General features: G+C 37.9%; 2 protein-coding genes across 3 annotated transcripts; one reads left to right on the top strand and one right to left on the bottom strand.

The window, feature by feature from the left end:
- Positions 1 to 1,428: 1,428 nt before the first annotated feature.
- On the top strand, positions 1,429 to 6,675 carry RB195_024134 (uncharacterized protein; the record flags this gene model as incomplete). Its single annotated transcript, XM_064211806.1, has 2 exons — positions 1,429 to 1,551; positions 6,406 to 6,675. The coding sequence occupies 2 exons, from the start codon at positions 1,429 to 1,431 to the stop codon at positions 6,673 to 6,675; spliced, it is 393 nt and encodes a 130-aa protein (XP_064067687.1).
- A 5,984-nt stretch (positions 6,676 to 12,659) lies between these two features.
- On the bottom strand, positions 12,660 to 14,794 carry RB195_024133 (uncharacterized protein; the record flags this gene model as incomplete). 2 transcript variants are annotated; one of them, XM_064211804.1, is made up of 8 exons in its annotated part: positions 12,660 to 12,785; positions 13,225 to 13,311; positions 13,368 to 13,475; positions 13,534 to 13,648; positions 13,762 to 13,901; positions 14,102 to 14,266; positions 14,317 to 14,362; positions 14,778 to 14,794. In XM_064211804.1, 8 exons carry the CDS (start codon positions 14,792 to 14,794, stop codon positions 12,660 to 12,662), a joined length of 804 nt encoding a protein of 267 aa, XP_064067685.1. The 2 variants fall into 2 exon arrangements, with proteins under 2 accessions (XP_064067685.1, XP_064067686.1); XM_064211805.1 differs by lacking the exon at positions 14,778 to 14,794 and adding an exon at positions 13,957 to 14,022 and having other exon boundaries at positions 14,317 to 14,331.
- Positions 14,795 to 16,766: the final 1,972 nt, after the last annotated feature.

Below are 16,766 nucleotides of genomic sequence, written 5' to 3'. Positions count from 1 at the left end.
AACTCGCTTTATGCAAGTGAATTAAGGGATTCGTAGTCCACTCCTACGTCACCGATCCAAGATCAGAGACGCTGCCGCATATTCCAAGGAAAGTAAAATTAGGTGGACTAGAGCCGTAAACAACTGGATACCACGCGACATTAAACGCACCGCAGGAAGAAAGCGGACACGATCGTCAGATCTCTTTACGAGGTCCTTCAAAGAAAAATGCGATGATCATCGAGTCCCTAGAAGAAGAAGAGATGCCGCTGGGCAACACTTGCGCGCGATTGGGACAATTGGAAGTATTACTGGTGTCCGCTCGAGCAAATCGATGAACAACGGGAGTATAGGCGATAGAGGTGATTCTCGTTGTTTGGCTTGTTGTTTGCAAATTGTTGCCCCAAACACGAAACCACCCTGACACGGGAGAACGAAGCGAAAGCAGAAAATGTAAACGAGATTCGCGTTCTCCGCTGCTGCGTGTTGTATTCAACTTCGAACACAGAAGCTCTCACTATACACTATTGTTGGAAAAGTGAGGTTTGCTCTAGCAAGCAGAGGGGCTACAGGTTTTATTTGAGAAGCCGTTCACGTCATCTGAACTTTGCCCTTTGGTGTCATCATGTGATACACATCACTGCTTAGTTACGTGGATACTTAGACGGGCAATCTTCACTGATGCTGCGTTTACCAGTACTGCTTCCAGTCGTTCATCCTTCTTTTCAGTGAACGCTGTATTTTTATATCCAGTGGGGATCACCAGCAAGCAATTAACATAAATCATGCTTATTGTTTTATCTTTTTGTTCTACGAACATCCAACCGAAAATCGCGATTTAGGTTGTTGCATTGTCAGCAATCTACTCATTGCTCGTACTTGCGGTTTAAAGAATTGGCTCACTTTAGCTGGAAGATCAACATTTTAATAGCCGACTTGCACAAGTCATCAGAAAATCTACCTCTTACATGTCAGAAATGATACCACTAGGGAGAATCATCTTCGCTCGGCAAAGAATAAATCTTGATTGTCGAGAAACATACAGACAAAATTTAGCTCGTTTAGTCTCACAGATGTGTAAGTACTCTCTTGTAAGTAAATGTGGTTGTAAGGTAATGTTTAAGATCGCTTGGAACTGTCAAGAGATAATTTAAAGTCGCTGCGGTATGAGCTTTTTCGACGACTAGAAGCGACCCGTGGATTTGCGGCAACCACGTCGAACAGCGAGAATCTGATTTGATCGTATGTGTAGTAATAGTGAAGAAGAAAAAGAATTGGGTTTGAAAGTGTAAACACTAACGAACTCACCTTGTTCGCTTGACATTGACTCCGTGTAAAGGTTGCCCAGTTATTCCTCTTTCCGCGAGGGATACATAGCGCATCGAATCTTTGTTTGAAGGATTTCGTGAAAAGATCTGACCAGTGGGTCGGCGGTTTTTAGTGCTTTCAATGTCACGTGGAATGCAGTCGAGATTAATTGCTCCTCAATGGTCAAGCTACGATGACACTCTTTCGTTTGCTCTCATTTTTGACCAGGCGGTAGCTTCTCCGATGATGGGTGCGGGACAAGAGGTACCCGTGAAAACCGGCTGACCGCCCCTGTTCTCCCTTCAGCACCGCGCTCCTCCACGTAATTACGGCTGCCGCTCCACCAGCTAGACATCCTCCACGACCGCCTGAGATCACATACACCCCGCTCCCTATTGCTCTCTGGTCAACGCCGTGCGCGACGTTCGCGCCGCGACGAAGCGGTAGATAGTGCGAATTTTGAAGGAAGGGGGGAGTGAAAAACAAACTGCCGCAGCGAATTCTGATGTACGGATATAGTAAACTAAGCGCATATTATTGGGAATAAAAGAGAAGAAGTAGATCTTTCTATCCAATGTAACTTTACATAAGTAAAAATTATTTCAAAAAGATGCTCCGGAAAAAAGAATAACATGCAACACATTGCATGCCCTAAGTTTTCTATATAAACTAGCAGTGCATAAGTATGTGTTTCTCACAATGCCATTCAACGAATTCGTGTTCAACTTTCAACTGCAGCAGCTATAATAACAGCAACTTTATGCACTTATTACACCTTGCACCTGTATACGTTCTTTAAACTCCTTTCTACATTTTGCCTTTTCAAAATTTTACTTAGATATAATGTTTATATAGAGCGCATGTGAAATATTTCAATACTTGCTTGTACGTTTTATACAGTTTTATATAACTTTGTATGGTTCTTCAAACTTCTTTCAACAGCATTTTTATCTATTCCCTGCATAAAATCAATATGACAGGTTAGGTGTATTAGTGGCGAACAGAAACCTTTGTATCTTCGAGATGTACCTTTAGGTACAGTGTATGTCTGCAAGGCATTATTCGCGCCTCGTTAATCGTTGGATGCCAGTTTTATCCAGCTAGACAAACAAAAAGAAATCCTTAGAAGGAGAAGAAATTAAAGAAGATAGCATAACACCGATCAGTGGGACATTTTTTCAAACATCTCTCGCATTCCCAGAGATGGATGAGTGTTTTCCACCTAACAAGTCGAGACAGGATAATTTCATTTTCACTCGCATTTCTAATTGGCATATCACTTACACAAAACTATTTCATTCCTTCCTTCTTTTATATTTACTTACAAGCACACTTTATATAGACCTTCGAACAACATCTAATACCAGGTACTTTCCTTTCCGTTCAATTTTGAGAGCGCATCATAAGAGCTGTGGGCGCGGCGAAAAAAAAATCGTCGTAAGAGCGGTAGACGCGGCGAGATGGGATGGGAGGGTAGCGTGGGCGGGGGTCTTGAAGACGTAGCACAAGAGGAGCAATCAGGCTACTGTAGCGATTATGACGGTATCAGGAGGCGCGCAGTGCAATTAACGACGCTCATTAGCCTCCTGGATACGCGGCGGCACATCATATGAGTACCTCTTGACCGTTCCCCTCCGATGATTTGTGCAAGTCAGTTATTGAAATGTTTTAACTTCCAACTAAGGTGAACCAATTTTTTTAGAACGGCAAGTACGTGCGATAAGTAGCCTTATGAGCGCTGACAACGGAACAGCCTAAACCGCAGTCTTCAGTTCGATTTTCGTAAAACAAGAAGATAAAATAATAAACATAATTTATGTTAATTCCTTGCTGAACATCTTCCACCTTTATTTGCAGGCTTCTGGCTGAACCGAAACCGGCGTACAAGGATACCATAAGTGACGGTACATGTGCACGGCAGAAGTACAGAGTCCGATCCTTGAATCAACCTGCGTCTCAGGCCAGGCACAATTTGGCTTTTCTTCCGAGTTAGCCATTTATCCGCCAAAGGAGGACGCGTGATATAGCCTGGCGCCTGGACGGTTGTAATCCTATCCTTCGAGTGGGGATGGTTCTTAACAGTAAGGGACTAGAAGGAAAACTCAAGCAAAACGCTGAAAAACCAGGACGGATATCCCCACGTATTCCTTCCTAGACGAAGAAAAAACAAGTTTTGTCATGTCGAAGCATTTGAATATTGCTGCCAGGAGGATAAGAACTTGAACTGACGATCACACTCACAGACAAGGACGAACAGAAATTTTCTTTGAAATTTCAGAAGTCGATGTTTCAGAGGCGTAAAAACAGTGGAATTCAGAGTAGGAATTGTAAAACAACAGCAACAGCAGAAAATGGAAGAAGTGTTAATTATTTAAATCTGGGACATCTTAAACCATTAGCATTGAAAGCATATGCAGTTCACATTATTCGAATGAGTGTTTGTAGGTACAGAATCTGCAGCGATAAAAAATGTGACACAAGAAAATTAACAAGACGCCCGAGTATTGAAAAGACACTGAGAAATATTCGGTTGCTGCTAAGTTTTTTTTTTTTTTTTTTGTCATCAGCAGGATTACATTGTCCCAATTTTGAAGGAACTCGTTGACCCCAGCTTGGCGGAAAGCTCGTCAATTGTTTCTCTTTTGGGATTTGAAACCTGCGCAGGCAGAGGTTTGCATATTGCATAGAAAAGATGGATAAGGTCGAAGTTAAATGGCGACTAGAGCAGGATGAAATTCCTAGACAAGATTTAGTGTAGCGATAAGATAACAGCGAAGCATTACTTTTCAACGAGCGCTTTTAACCACAGAATAGTAATTACAGTAAACGTTTATTGTTATTAAAACTTATAATTGTGTCAGGCATAGTGCGGAAAAAACCCCTAAGTACTTAAACAAATGATAAATAAGAAGTAGAAGTTGCCAGGAAAAAAAGAAGAGAAAAATGAGAAGAACGACGAAGTTACTACGAAAAAAGACGAAAGAAGTATGAGTCAATATACAAATGAGAATCCACCATAGAGGTAAGAATAGGTCAAGACAAAGTGCGGAAGTACAAGTGGAATAAATGCTATATGGGCGAAATAAGTCTAGGAACAAGAGACTGAGAAGCCTGCTTGCGCTTCAACGTAAAATTTCTTCGTGTACAACGTTCCTCGTCTTGCCACTCGGAACATGGATCTCAACTCGACTACGTGGACAGGATAGAGCAAACTAGAACTGTCCATGGAGAAAAAATAGGATTGTTGAGTGCTAAACCAACTGAACAAAATGATTCCCCGTGAGACATGTTTAAGGTCATTGCGAAAACTAATTGAATGAATTGTTTTCTTTTGGAGACGAATGACAAATGTGTGGGACAATATAGTATATAGTTTTAATATAGGAAGAGAAATGTGAATTCGTTCCCAGGAGACCGGTCTTGTATCGGTTTTGTATCTAGTCGCTGGTTCGTTATGCTTCAGCATTCGTTGAAATAAGAATGGCAACCTCAGAAAAATCCACACTGCGAATCACGAACAAAATCTATGGAAATGTTGATGTCTCCATTCTTGACAGTGAGAACATTTTTCACCAATTTTGATAAGCAAGACGTTGTAGTTTGAGTTGTTATCCTACAGTCTAATATTAGCGGTCAGCTTGGAAGTCTTGAATGGAGGCCAGAAGACCAGAAGACGGAATTCTTGATACAGGCTTGTACCATGTCGACTTCTCCTTTCAACTACAGTCTGTCTCCGAGAAACATTATCTTGTCACTAAAAGGTTCACTTTTTATTGTGTGATGTCTCAGAAGAGACCATCAACTGTCTCAAGCGGTTGCTTAGGAGCTATTGGAGCTCGACCCCACATAATGGCCTCTACTGTTCTCAATTCAATGGTTTCTTTTGACTGAGATTTCATTCATGTTAAACGGTTTTGGTCAAATACAGCTAAACGTAAGGCAGGTAAAGCTGTTCTTCTATTTTGCAGAAAGTTGGCGGCGATCTCCACCTAGACTGCATTTAGAACACTTTGTAATTCCAGCTATGTCGCATTGATGCCGCCTGTCGGTTGTCGGTTTTGTTTTGTTTTGCAGAGTTTTGCACTGCCATCTGGATAATCGATCAAGTAACACTGGCCTCTAGGAGGCTTGATAGCATCCACTTCACCAACCACCAATTTTCGGTTGGGATTTAAAAGAACGTTTTGAGACTTTCCTTCCTTGCTGTGGTGTCACAGTCGACTGGGACATCGTCTACACACAGTAAGGGGATGTTAAGATTGAGGAAGTTGCAGAATTATTTATCAAAAAGTGCAACATGTTCAACAATCTCCACGTCAAGAAAACAGCAACACGTCCAATTATCTCATGAAATGCTTTCAATTTGGGATCTCCTGGGCAAGGCCACTATGCAGAAGATCTTCCGCAGGCTCCCAAAGTCATTGAGGAGCAGGGGACATCAAGGCGCCGAATACAATTGTACGGGCGATATGATTCCGAAGCTGTGCAGGCGGATAAAAACCGCTAGTTTATCTTAGTAGTTCTTCAGAATATCTATCAGCCGCCGAATATCCGGCAGTTCTGGTTGTACAAACAAACTTTGGGTGGAGGATACTTTGAACACATCAGTTGGAACAATTTCAGATGACTTAAATCCTTTTCCATAGAACAAGAAAAGACGAAGTGCGAACTGCCCTTCTTCTTGTGGTCTTATAAAGTAGATGCAACCAAAGGTTCGCAATTCGTGTTTGCACTGTATCCAACCGCGAGAGCTCCTTACTAACGAGAACTAGAAGTACTCTGAGACCTCCATGGAGTGTAGCTCACGGGATTCCGTACTCCTTTTTGGTAGGAGTCCTTGGTGCTAGGCTTATCCTTTAGCTTTAGGTTATGGCACTTGTTCTTGACAAAAAAAAGTGCTGTCGAGGCACCCAAACCATTCTCTGCAGTCTCAGAAGCGTGTTGTTCCACTCCTTCTTCAAAAGACATAGCTTTGAACTCGGTCAAATGAACTTGTAAGCGTTCAATAACGTCGCTTTCGTTTGAGATTCTGAACCAAAATATACGATGCGCAGGTGCATACATATACCCGGCATCTGTACGAATCAATTTCGTCGTAGTCAGCACGATTCTTTTCAGCAGTTTGATGGTTGTAAAGTCGCGCAGTATCAGAGCCCTCATACGGGGAACGGTAAAGAGGGTCCTCGAGACGGTCCTCGGATTCTCCGCGAATGTCTCCGAGGCATAACGCGCCCAGTGGATATGCCGGCGGACAAGCGAACGTACCTCGACGAGGTCACGCTCCAGTCGTTCATGAAGATGCAGACAACCGTCTTAGATGTTCTTCTAGCCACAGAGACGCAGAAAACTGCGCAGTTACAAGGAAATATACAAAGAAGAGTGGTGTGAGTCGTCGAAATTACCGAATAAGTCGAAGAATAATAGTGTTAGATAGAAGTACATGGGATTTGTATGGTGTTCTAATAAAGAAAGGGAATGAGTTTGCCTTTATATCTCCTTCAGAAAGTCTAGAAATCTTACCAAATTCGAACTCTTTTTCTTCCTGTAAGTTCCAAGAAGTCAGAGATGCAGAAGTTCAGGAATAAATTAGGCTAAAAAAAAAGCTTGGGAGTTACAGAATAACGATAATTCTCATTACCGTTACTTTTGAGAGCTGGGATATTTCGTTTCAAAGAAAATTTTTATGCACGTAATTTGAAGCTATCAGATACATCCTTATCTCATATTTCACGTGAGGATTTCTCTTGCTTCTGGTACGATTACAAAATTGAGATCACCTCACGTCACAAAATTGCAGTGAATGTGTCTGATTCTCAAAGACGATTTAGTATATAGTGAATTATATCCTAGCCGTTGATGCAGCGTATGATTAGCGGTAGATGAGCAGAGTCAGTTATTTAGGTGCCAACGAAAGTGAATCTCTTTAGGTCATGCACCATCGCTAATTGCTCTGACCAGGCATGACCGGTGCATGCTGGAAATTCCGCCGGGACCCTCTTTACACGCACCCCCCCTCATACACGTAATCAGGGTCAAGAATGTAACGGGACTTTCCCATTGTAGGCCATAAAGGGAGCGAATAGCAAAGGAGATAGTGGCCAATGGAGCAGTAGGCGAATGGAACATAACATGATAATGAGGACAAAATATTATATAGTATTAACTAATTACATGTATTTCAAGAGGAGATTAACATGAAGTCATCAACAGTTTGTTTTGACAATGCACAATGTGTTGACAGTGTGACAATGAGACCACGAAGGTTCGACACTCGGCTGAGCCAAATTTTTGCAGAAGAGATAGAAACTTGACACTACTAGAAGGTGAAGATTTTAACACTACAGATTTTTCTGCAGTTTAAACGTGGATTAAATAGATTTTAGTAGCAAAATAGCTCAGATTCTGTGCACCTGTTAGATCTGGAAGATCGCAAATAACCTGATAGGAATAGATAAGATAGGAACTTTTGATAGATTTTTATAGAAGGCTTGCTTAACAAAATACTCATACCGATGTTCTTTGGGAGCTAATAGTTATTTTGAAATCTAGACGGAAAGAATTAAAAGTTTTACTTTTTTGGATTTTTTCCAACCAAATTTCGAGATAACCAGACGATCCCGAAAGGAGAAATTCTGCATATGGGGATTGCTTTGGAGCTTCCATCCGACTGTAAGGGTGATTTTTTTCTAAACTTTTTAGAACTTTTTTTTTGAACTTACTGAAACTCCGACTTCTGCTCGAGCGTGAAAAAGCGTTTGTTTTTTTAAAATAAAATCTAGTACTTCGTAGTATTTTAATGTTGAGCAAATTCATTTCTAGAGTTTTGTAGTCGACGATTTTCTCCGTTATTTCCTGCAATTACCAGGATTTTGCTGTTTTTCCCAATTTTAAATGGGACAAAAACGGAAAAATGACATTTGCCTACCTATTTTCCATTTAAACTCCAAAAAAAAAGAGGAGGTCTCAAGAAACAGCGATGTGAATATTTTGTAGGGAAAATTTTCTCCTGTAATACATTCACCTATATGTTCCGACTTCGGAACACGACAATTGATAGTTTATTGTTCGACGCGATACTGTCCCCTCTTTGCCGACCATATGGCAAGGAGGCGGCGCGTTTGTCAGTATCTTGTTCATGTACCAGCCGGAGCAGGCCGGCATTCCGTGTGTTCTTGACTTTCTGTATTTTTGATAAACATTCTACCACTGAACCACTACCTTCTTCTTGGGTATAAAATCCCATATTATCGTGAGTCAAACTCACAAGCCCAATTTTCTGGCGCATCGGCCAAATAAAGTGCCGTAAAAGTGCAGCAAGCCCCTCAGCTGCCCACAGCAAATCCCTAGCTGTGCAACATCGAGAAAGATGTCTTTGGTTTTCCATAGAAAACCTATGGCCCATGGCGCCAGAACTCTCCAGCTACTTCTGGAGAAATCTTCACTCTACAAAGAAGAATGTAACCCAAATGGGTCAGATGAGGAGATGTTTGAGGCATATTTGACCTCAACCAACCCTACAAAAAGTAGTATAAAAACTATCGAACAGAGCAGAAACTCATTGCAGTCACTGATAGACAAACTGCAGATGGAATACAATGATTCCAAAACAAAAGGCAACAAAAAGGACCTCGAAAAAGAAATCGAGGAAATTGAAAGTGAGACAAAATTCACTGATATCAAGGCAAGAGAAAATGCTTCTTCTCAGAGATAGTGTTCGAGGAAGAGCGGAAATGACCATCAAAGGGATACAATTAATTCCCCAGAATTATAAATGGATGGTTGAAACTATAAAGAAAAAATATGGTAACAAACCTATAAATAGAGCAAAGATCGTGCAGAAACTAATCGACCTTCCATGTGCAAGGAACAATGCCGAGAATTCCACATATATTTTCCACAAAATAAGAAAGTTGATTAACCAAATGGTATCGGCGGGCCCCCCCGGCAGGATATACCCAATACACAAGATGCCATGTGGACAGAAAGAATACTGGAGAAGTTTCCGTACAATATTGTGAAAAATGTCCCCATATCTATCCAAGAAATGGAAGATGTGAAAGTAGAAAACGTTATGGAGCAACTCGAAAAAGAGATCAACGCTAAAAAAAAAATCGTTGAATCAAGATTAAAAGGTCGTTTTAAGATCGAAAACACAGAAATAAAAAGGAATCAAACTCTGCATAGGTCAGAGACAAGAAAAAAATGATAGGCAGTGTATTTTCTGTGACAGCTCTGAGCATTCTGCTCATAATTGCAGAATCGTAACAGATATCCAACAAAAGAGGTACGTTGTGATTAACTCCAATCGCTGTTGGAAATGCTTCAGCAACCAGCACAAAAGTAATCAGTGTAGCAGACCAGACTGTCCCCACTGTGGAAGGAAGCATCATCAAAGCTTATGTTTTACAAGATCATCCGAGAATGTAACAAATCAGCAAAATCGATTGCGCTTTGGTAACAATGCAGCAACAAACAACAGAAGAACCCCTACTGGCGAAATAAGAGGGAACAATGCCGGATTGCGAAATCGCACCTCAAATGACGTTCGTCAACGAGATCGAACTTCGAATGTACATACTGAAAATCCAATTCAAAGTGATTCTTTCGTGAAAGTCGATTCTGACGACAGTACCACAAAAGACCAAGTAGTGCTCATGACTGCCGAAGCAAATACGTGGAATAACAAAACAAGCCAATATGAGCGAGTTCTTATATTTTTTGATACAGGTGCACAGAGAAAAACGAACGTACAGCAGAGGAGTTTGAACTCCCAAAGCAAAAAACGGAAATATGCACCATGTCTGGCATTGGTGGCCATACTGAGAAATTTAAAACGTTCTTTGTTCCATTGAAAGTATCTACAGTTTTTGGAAAAGGGATTCATATAACGGTTCAAACAAAACCCGTGATAACTAACGGTGTTCGTTCAGCATATCTTTAAGAACAAGATAAGCAGTTTCTTTAAGATAACGATATTTGTTTGCCCAATCCAAGATTGAGAGGCGAACACCAAAATCCAGAAATTCTAATTGGATTAGATTACTACTATGAATTTGTTGTGAGAAGCACTAGAACAAGACTACCGTCGGGACTATATGTTGCCAGAACATTAGTAGGTCCAACTCTGCATGGTCGCAGTACAAGTGCGGTAAACGTAACTAGCAAAGAGTTTACCCATAGTCTTACGCTCGTTCAGGAGCCAAGTGAAGCAGGTATACTTCAGAAGATTTTCGAATAGGATGGATTAGGAATTTCCAGCAATGAATTTTCAAATGATGAAAAAACATTTGAGTGTTTTGAAAAGTACTCGAAAGCTATATCATTTAAGAACAGTGTTGTAACTGCACCCTTTACTCTTAAGGACAACGTAATCGATATATCCCATAATTATGCGATGGCATACCGTAGGCTCGAGTCCTTACAGAGACATCTGGCCACCAACAAAGAGCAAAGGTCGTGGTACAGCAAAATATTGAATGATTACCTCAAAGATTCCATAATCGAAGAGGTACATGAACCAGTCAAAAACGCGGTTGGCACCTATTATATGCCACACTCCGGAGTGTGGAAACCTTCAAAAACGAAACTTCTCAGAATCGTATTTGATGCATCCTCGAAACAAAGAGGTAAACTATCATTAAATGATATAATTCACACCGGTGAATCTTTCGTTAATAAAATTCATGATATCCTTATTCGCAGTCGAATTAGCATGCTTATATTAACGTGCGATATTGAATTATTGCATTCACTCAGATCAGAATCGTAAACGAGCACAAAGACCTTTGTCGCTTTCTGTGGGTCAAAGACATCAGTCGCATGCCGACAAAGGACAACATAGTTGTTTACAGATTTAACCGTTTGCCATTCGGCGTTACCGCATCTCAGAGCATATTGAATATAGCAATTCCTGCTTACTTAAATGCAAAGAATACCACACTTTCACATGAAATAGCAAGAAACATTTATGTTGATATTTTATTGACAGCTGCAACTGAGCAGGAAGCTTTGAAGAAGTATGTCGAATCAAAAAATCTTTTCAAGGAAATTGGTATGAACCTACGAGAATATGTGTCAAATTCTCAGATAATAAATGAAGGAATCCATGAGAAAGACAAATCACCTTCTGGTAATATCAAATTCTTAGATGTTAAATATAACACAAAAACTGATCAGTTTAATGTGAAAGTAAATATTCCGTCGAAAACATTACTTAGTAAGCGAGATGTGGTTAGTATAATAAATTCTATATACGATCCTATAGATGTAAGTGCGCCATTGCTTATCAAGCTGAAATCGCTAATGCGAGAAATCTATGACACGGGAATTAAGTGGAACGACTATGTTAATCCAGTAATGACTAGTAGATGGAACTCCATCTGCAAAGAGATTAATGATGCAAGTATCAGCATTCCCAGGTCAATTCTCACAGAAGTGCGAAACCTTCACACTTCAAAAACAGATTTATGGATATTTTGTGATGCAAGCAATCTTGTTATATCAAGTTGTGCCTTCCTGCGGCATAATGACACTAACGAGTCACGCAATTGATTAGCAGAAAGTCAAAGTTGACTCCCAAAAAAATGCCGGCAAACAACTCCAAGGTTAGAATTGCTTGGAATAGTTATTGGAATGAGATTGGGAAGGAGTATCTTAGAAAATCTTGATCACAATATAGATCACTTCAATCTTGTATATTTATCTCTTGTATATTTATTCTTCTTTACTTCATACTTATAAGGCCCCTACATACTATTTATTATAGTAATAATGCTTACTAATACATCTTTTAAAAAATATCGTGCTCTAATGACAGTTCTTAAAGGACACGTTACGCTGCGTAACTGAGTATCACTGTTGGTAAATTATGATTTGGACTCCTATTTTCCTTTTTTAATATATATTTTCTTACATCATTTTCTTATTGTTATTTTTTTATGCCATGTTATTATTTCAATGAAAGTTTTGTTAGGACTAGCCTTCCTCACCTACTGAGGAGCCTCAAGGAAGGCTAGTTCTTAATTGGATCGTCTAGGTAGAGGCGAAACGATCCAATTAAACATTACCTCTGTTTTATAATTTTAGCCTTTTTGTATATACTGAGTTAATATGTCTGTCTAGAGGGAAACCCAGGGACATAATAACTCAGCACCGCTTAGCGGGATTTTCATTACATATACTCCTTAGAGGTAATTTCTCCTCAGTCACCAGTGGTGATTTTCTGGACCAGTGGTCTTGCGTCTCGTTGACGCGTTCTTTTCCTTTCAATTATAACATAACAAATAACATATTCGATAACACAACTTTATTCAACTATTAAATACTTTTTTCATTTCCATACTATTACAGAGTCCTCAACACAATCGAAACAGCTATTCTTCAATATAGATTTTCTGCTTGGGTTTAGGTGGTAAATTCTCGTCTTCTTCAACAGTTTTAGCTAGAGCACGTTTTCTGACTTTATCCGTATTAGCAACCTCCGTACTTGCAGACAATTCCTATAATAGGTGATGTCAATTCAGCGTTTTAATCTATATTTATATTCTGAATATAATTATGCTCATTATATATATATATATATATATATATATATATATATATATATATATGTATATGGTTATGTGTATGTAAGTATATATGTGAGTATATATATATATATGTATGTGTATGTGAGTATATATGTATATGTATATACGAATATGCGTGTGTAAGTAGGTATGTGTATATATATGTATATATATGTGTATATATGTATGTGTATATATGTATATATGTATATGTACATATGTATATGTGTATGTGTGTATATGTATATATATAAACGTAGTTCGCTATTTCTGCTATAATCATTATAGGCTATGTTGATATATATAATTTTACTCAAGTTTAACATTACAGGAACCTCAACTATTCAAAAATACATATATGTATTCGTACCTTTTCTGTGTCTTCAGCCACCTTATCGTAGCATTCTATGGCTTTAAACTCCTCGATAGACATGGATCCCCAAGTAAGTTTACCGTCCTGGAACACTTATATTATTATCAATTTTAATTTTAATATAATTGGAATGTCATTACCGCTAGATTCTTCTTTTCGGTATTTGTCATTAGCTTTCTTATGCATATTCCTTGCCAATCGTTGTACTCCCATCCTAATACTATCGCCAGCTCAGTCGCTCTCATCCTCTAAATAGTATTATTAAACTAGTTGTTTTTAGTATTTACCATAACTTATTTATATAACCTTTTTTTCTCCATTACTGGAAGTTATTGTGATAAATCCATTTTTAACCGACATCTCAGGAGGGATTCCTTTTTTGGACTGATAGTAAAGTCTTATTTTCTTTCGCATGTAAAGGCTAAAATTACTTTTCATTCAGATTATTTGTACATGGCTTTACATAGCATGCATATACCTTTGAGAGAGTATATGTAAGCATGTGTATATACTTGTACATCTATTAGTATTTACCTTAGATTTTCCAGATCGGTTATTGGAATGGTTTGATCCCGTAGCACTCTAACATTACTCCTTTCCCTTCGATTGAATTCCATTAGCCTCTTTCTTCCTTCATTTAAGAAGTATTGCCAAAAAGAGTCGGACATCTTAACCTAAAATTAATAATTAAATAAGATTACCACATTGAAAATTTGTAATTTTGATTACCCTAAAAGAACTGGTACCGATATTGTTTCCAGTCGATGTAGGCCAGGTTAAAGGTTGTGTATCTTTCTGACTTTGGTACATAAAAATGAATTCTTAGTGAATTATAAACTAACCTTTTCAATCAATTAAAAATACATCACCTTACTATTTCATTTAGAAACTTCTTCACTAGTTCTCGTATTCCCATTTTTTCAATGTTTGGCACACCAACGATCCTTATGTATTCTGATAACACTCTTTTATTTACTTGCTCTTGGTGAGCTGCCATTCTTAATGTAGAGTCAATATTTTCATAGTCGAATCCAGCTTTCTATAATTTAATCTTTATATTAATTATTTGGTTATTTCCTTAACTGTCACCTGTGCATGTGCCATAAGCGCTGATCTTGCCTTTAAAGACGGATTTCTGAAATATCCATATTTAACATATTAATATTGCAGAGAGGTTTACCAAATGTCACACGTTATTCATATCTAAGTAAAATTATAGACTAAGGATCACAGAGATTAATTACATCAATGTAAAAAAAAAAAAAAAGATGTCACAAATATAAAATGGATAGGAATAAGCAGTAATACCGTGCAAAGAGACATAAAATACATTATACACATTGCCTACTATGGGCCCAAAAAAAATTTTGGGTAATTCTGGGTAATACGGTATTAATACTACGGTACTTCCTATAAAAACCAAGATGTATCTACATTGCTTGACCCTTTAATTTTAACATTTTATTGGTCTAATACCAGGTCACTTTATTTAGTTATAGTTTTTACTGTTTTATAGGGATTTAGATATAATCCTATTACCATCCACTCACTCAAATAGGAGGGCCATACCTCCTACTAAAAATAGGGATTAATACTGATGGGTAATACAAGCGGAGAATGGCGCGAGGGGTTAGTTTTCCGTGACTCCAGTATTAGTCGTTCCATTAAAGGCATCACCCCACGAATCTGAGGTGGTGCAGATTTCAGGTGGAGTATTCGTATACGGGATGGGAGACTACGGAGAGGGAGGTGATTTCGTCCATTTCTTGCTAATTGCCGTGAAAAACGGCCCGGAAGATGCGGCGCTGCACAAGACTGGCGCGCTCCAATCGAACCTCTTGTACAAAATGGTGCGCCAAAACGAATGAAGCCGTATCTTTCGGGCCGTTTTTTACGGCAATTAGGAAGAAATGAACGGAATCACCTTCCTCTCCGTAGTCTCCCATCCTGTATACGAATACTCCACCTGAAATCTGCGCCACCTCAGATTCGCGGGGTGATGCCTTTAAGGAACAAAATAGGGAGTGCCAACCCCTAGTAGCAAACCTACTGAACCTCAGGGATACCCCTCTCTTCGTATGGGCATGACCACCCATTCGTTTAGATACAGGTCAAAAACAACTTCGCTTAACTCAGTTAATTACTATAATTGTTCTAGGTTAGTTAAAAGCAAAATAAGTCCGGGCCAGTATACCATCAATAACTTTGGCAATAATAATAAAGGGTCAGCATGTAGGAATAGCTGCTCTCTTTGCAAATTAATCGATTTCGATAATTATGTTGTCTCGAGTGTGACTAACTTTAAGATTGGTACATATAAGTCTCCTCTCACTAATTGTAGTACAAAAAATGTAGTTTATTGCATCACTTGCGAAAATTGTAGTTTACAATATGTAGGTATTACTAATAGAGCCCTCAAAAAAAGAATTAAAGAACATATATATTATATAAATAATTTTAAAAAACATACTACTTTGTATGAGCACTACCACAAATGTGGTAAAAGCTTTAAAATTTCTATTTTAGATAGTATGGAGGAAAATACCAATAAAACAATAATTTTAGATAAAGAACTGTTTTGGATTAAACTATTAATGACACCTTTTCCGTTTGGCTTAAATGACAACATTAAGGGTTATGGTAATATTTCTAACATTAGCAATCCATTGTTAGTTAATAATAGAAACCCCTATTTTTCATTAAAAATAACCAAAGAAAGAACAAATAGGGGTAATCGAAAAAACAAAACTAGTGATAGGAATAAGACAACAGTGGATAATTTAATTAGATATATATCCGACACCGATTCTAAAGAAATTTCACCTACTAAGATATATAATATTATAAAAAGTATGAATAAATCTAATATAAAACTTTTATTAAGGTTATCTCTTGACATTGATTTCCTTAGTAATGTTAACAATATAGTTAAACTATATGTACTTTGCTTACTAGCTAATTTTAAAAGCAATGTATTGGAAACATCTAGGTCTAAAAAAGATTTCATTAACGTAGTAATGCACTATGATAGCGATATATTAGACAGAATAAACTTGTATAGAATATTTAATTCCAAAACTATTAGAGTATTAGCACTAAATGATAATAAAAATCTTAAATATATTCCAATAAGGATAATTTATAAATACAACAAACCAGTTTCTTGCCTTGTTTTTAATTATAATAATATAATAAAACAACTGAATAATGATTCTATTATTAATCTTATTAATGAACCATGTATCTGTGCTAATCCTCTATATAGGCAATATGTTGACGTTTTTCATAATCATATCATTACTGGAGATTTAAACTTAATAAAAGAAGGTAATCTAAGAGACTTATTACAAAAAGGAACTAAGTACAGAAATAAAATTGTGACTACAAAGACTAACATAATCAACGCTTATAACATAGCAATTGAAAAAGTTATCAAAATCTTCAGAAATAAATATAATACTTTAGAGGCAAATTTAATTAAAATATGTAAGCAATTTAAAATAGATTTTAGGAAAAGATTTAAGCCTCTTCTTAATAGA

This window comes from Necator americanus, chromosome X (genome assembly GCF_031761385.1).
Source record: "Necator americanus strain Aroian chromosome X, whole genome shotgun sequence".
Classification (NCBI taxonomy): domain Eukaryota; kingdom Metazoa; phylum Nematoda; class Chromadorea; order Rhabditida; family Ancylostomatidae; genus Necator; species Necator americanus.
The sequence above is the reverse complement of the archived record's forward strand: the minus strand, read 5'-3'. Positions and strand labels throughout refer to the sequence as shown.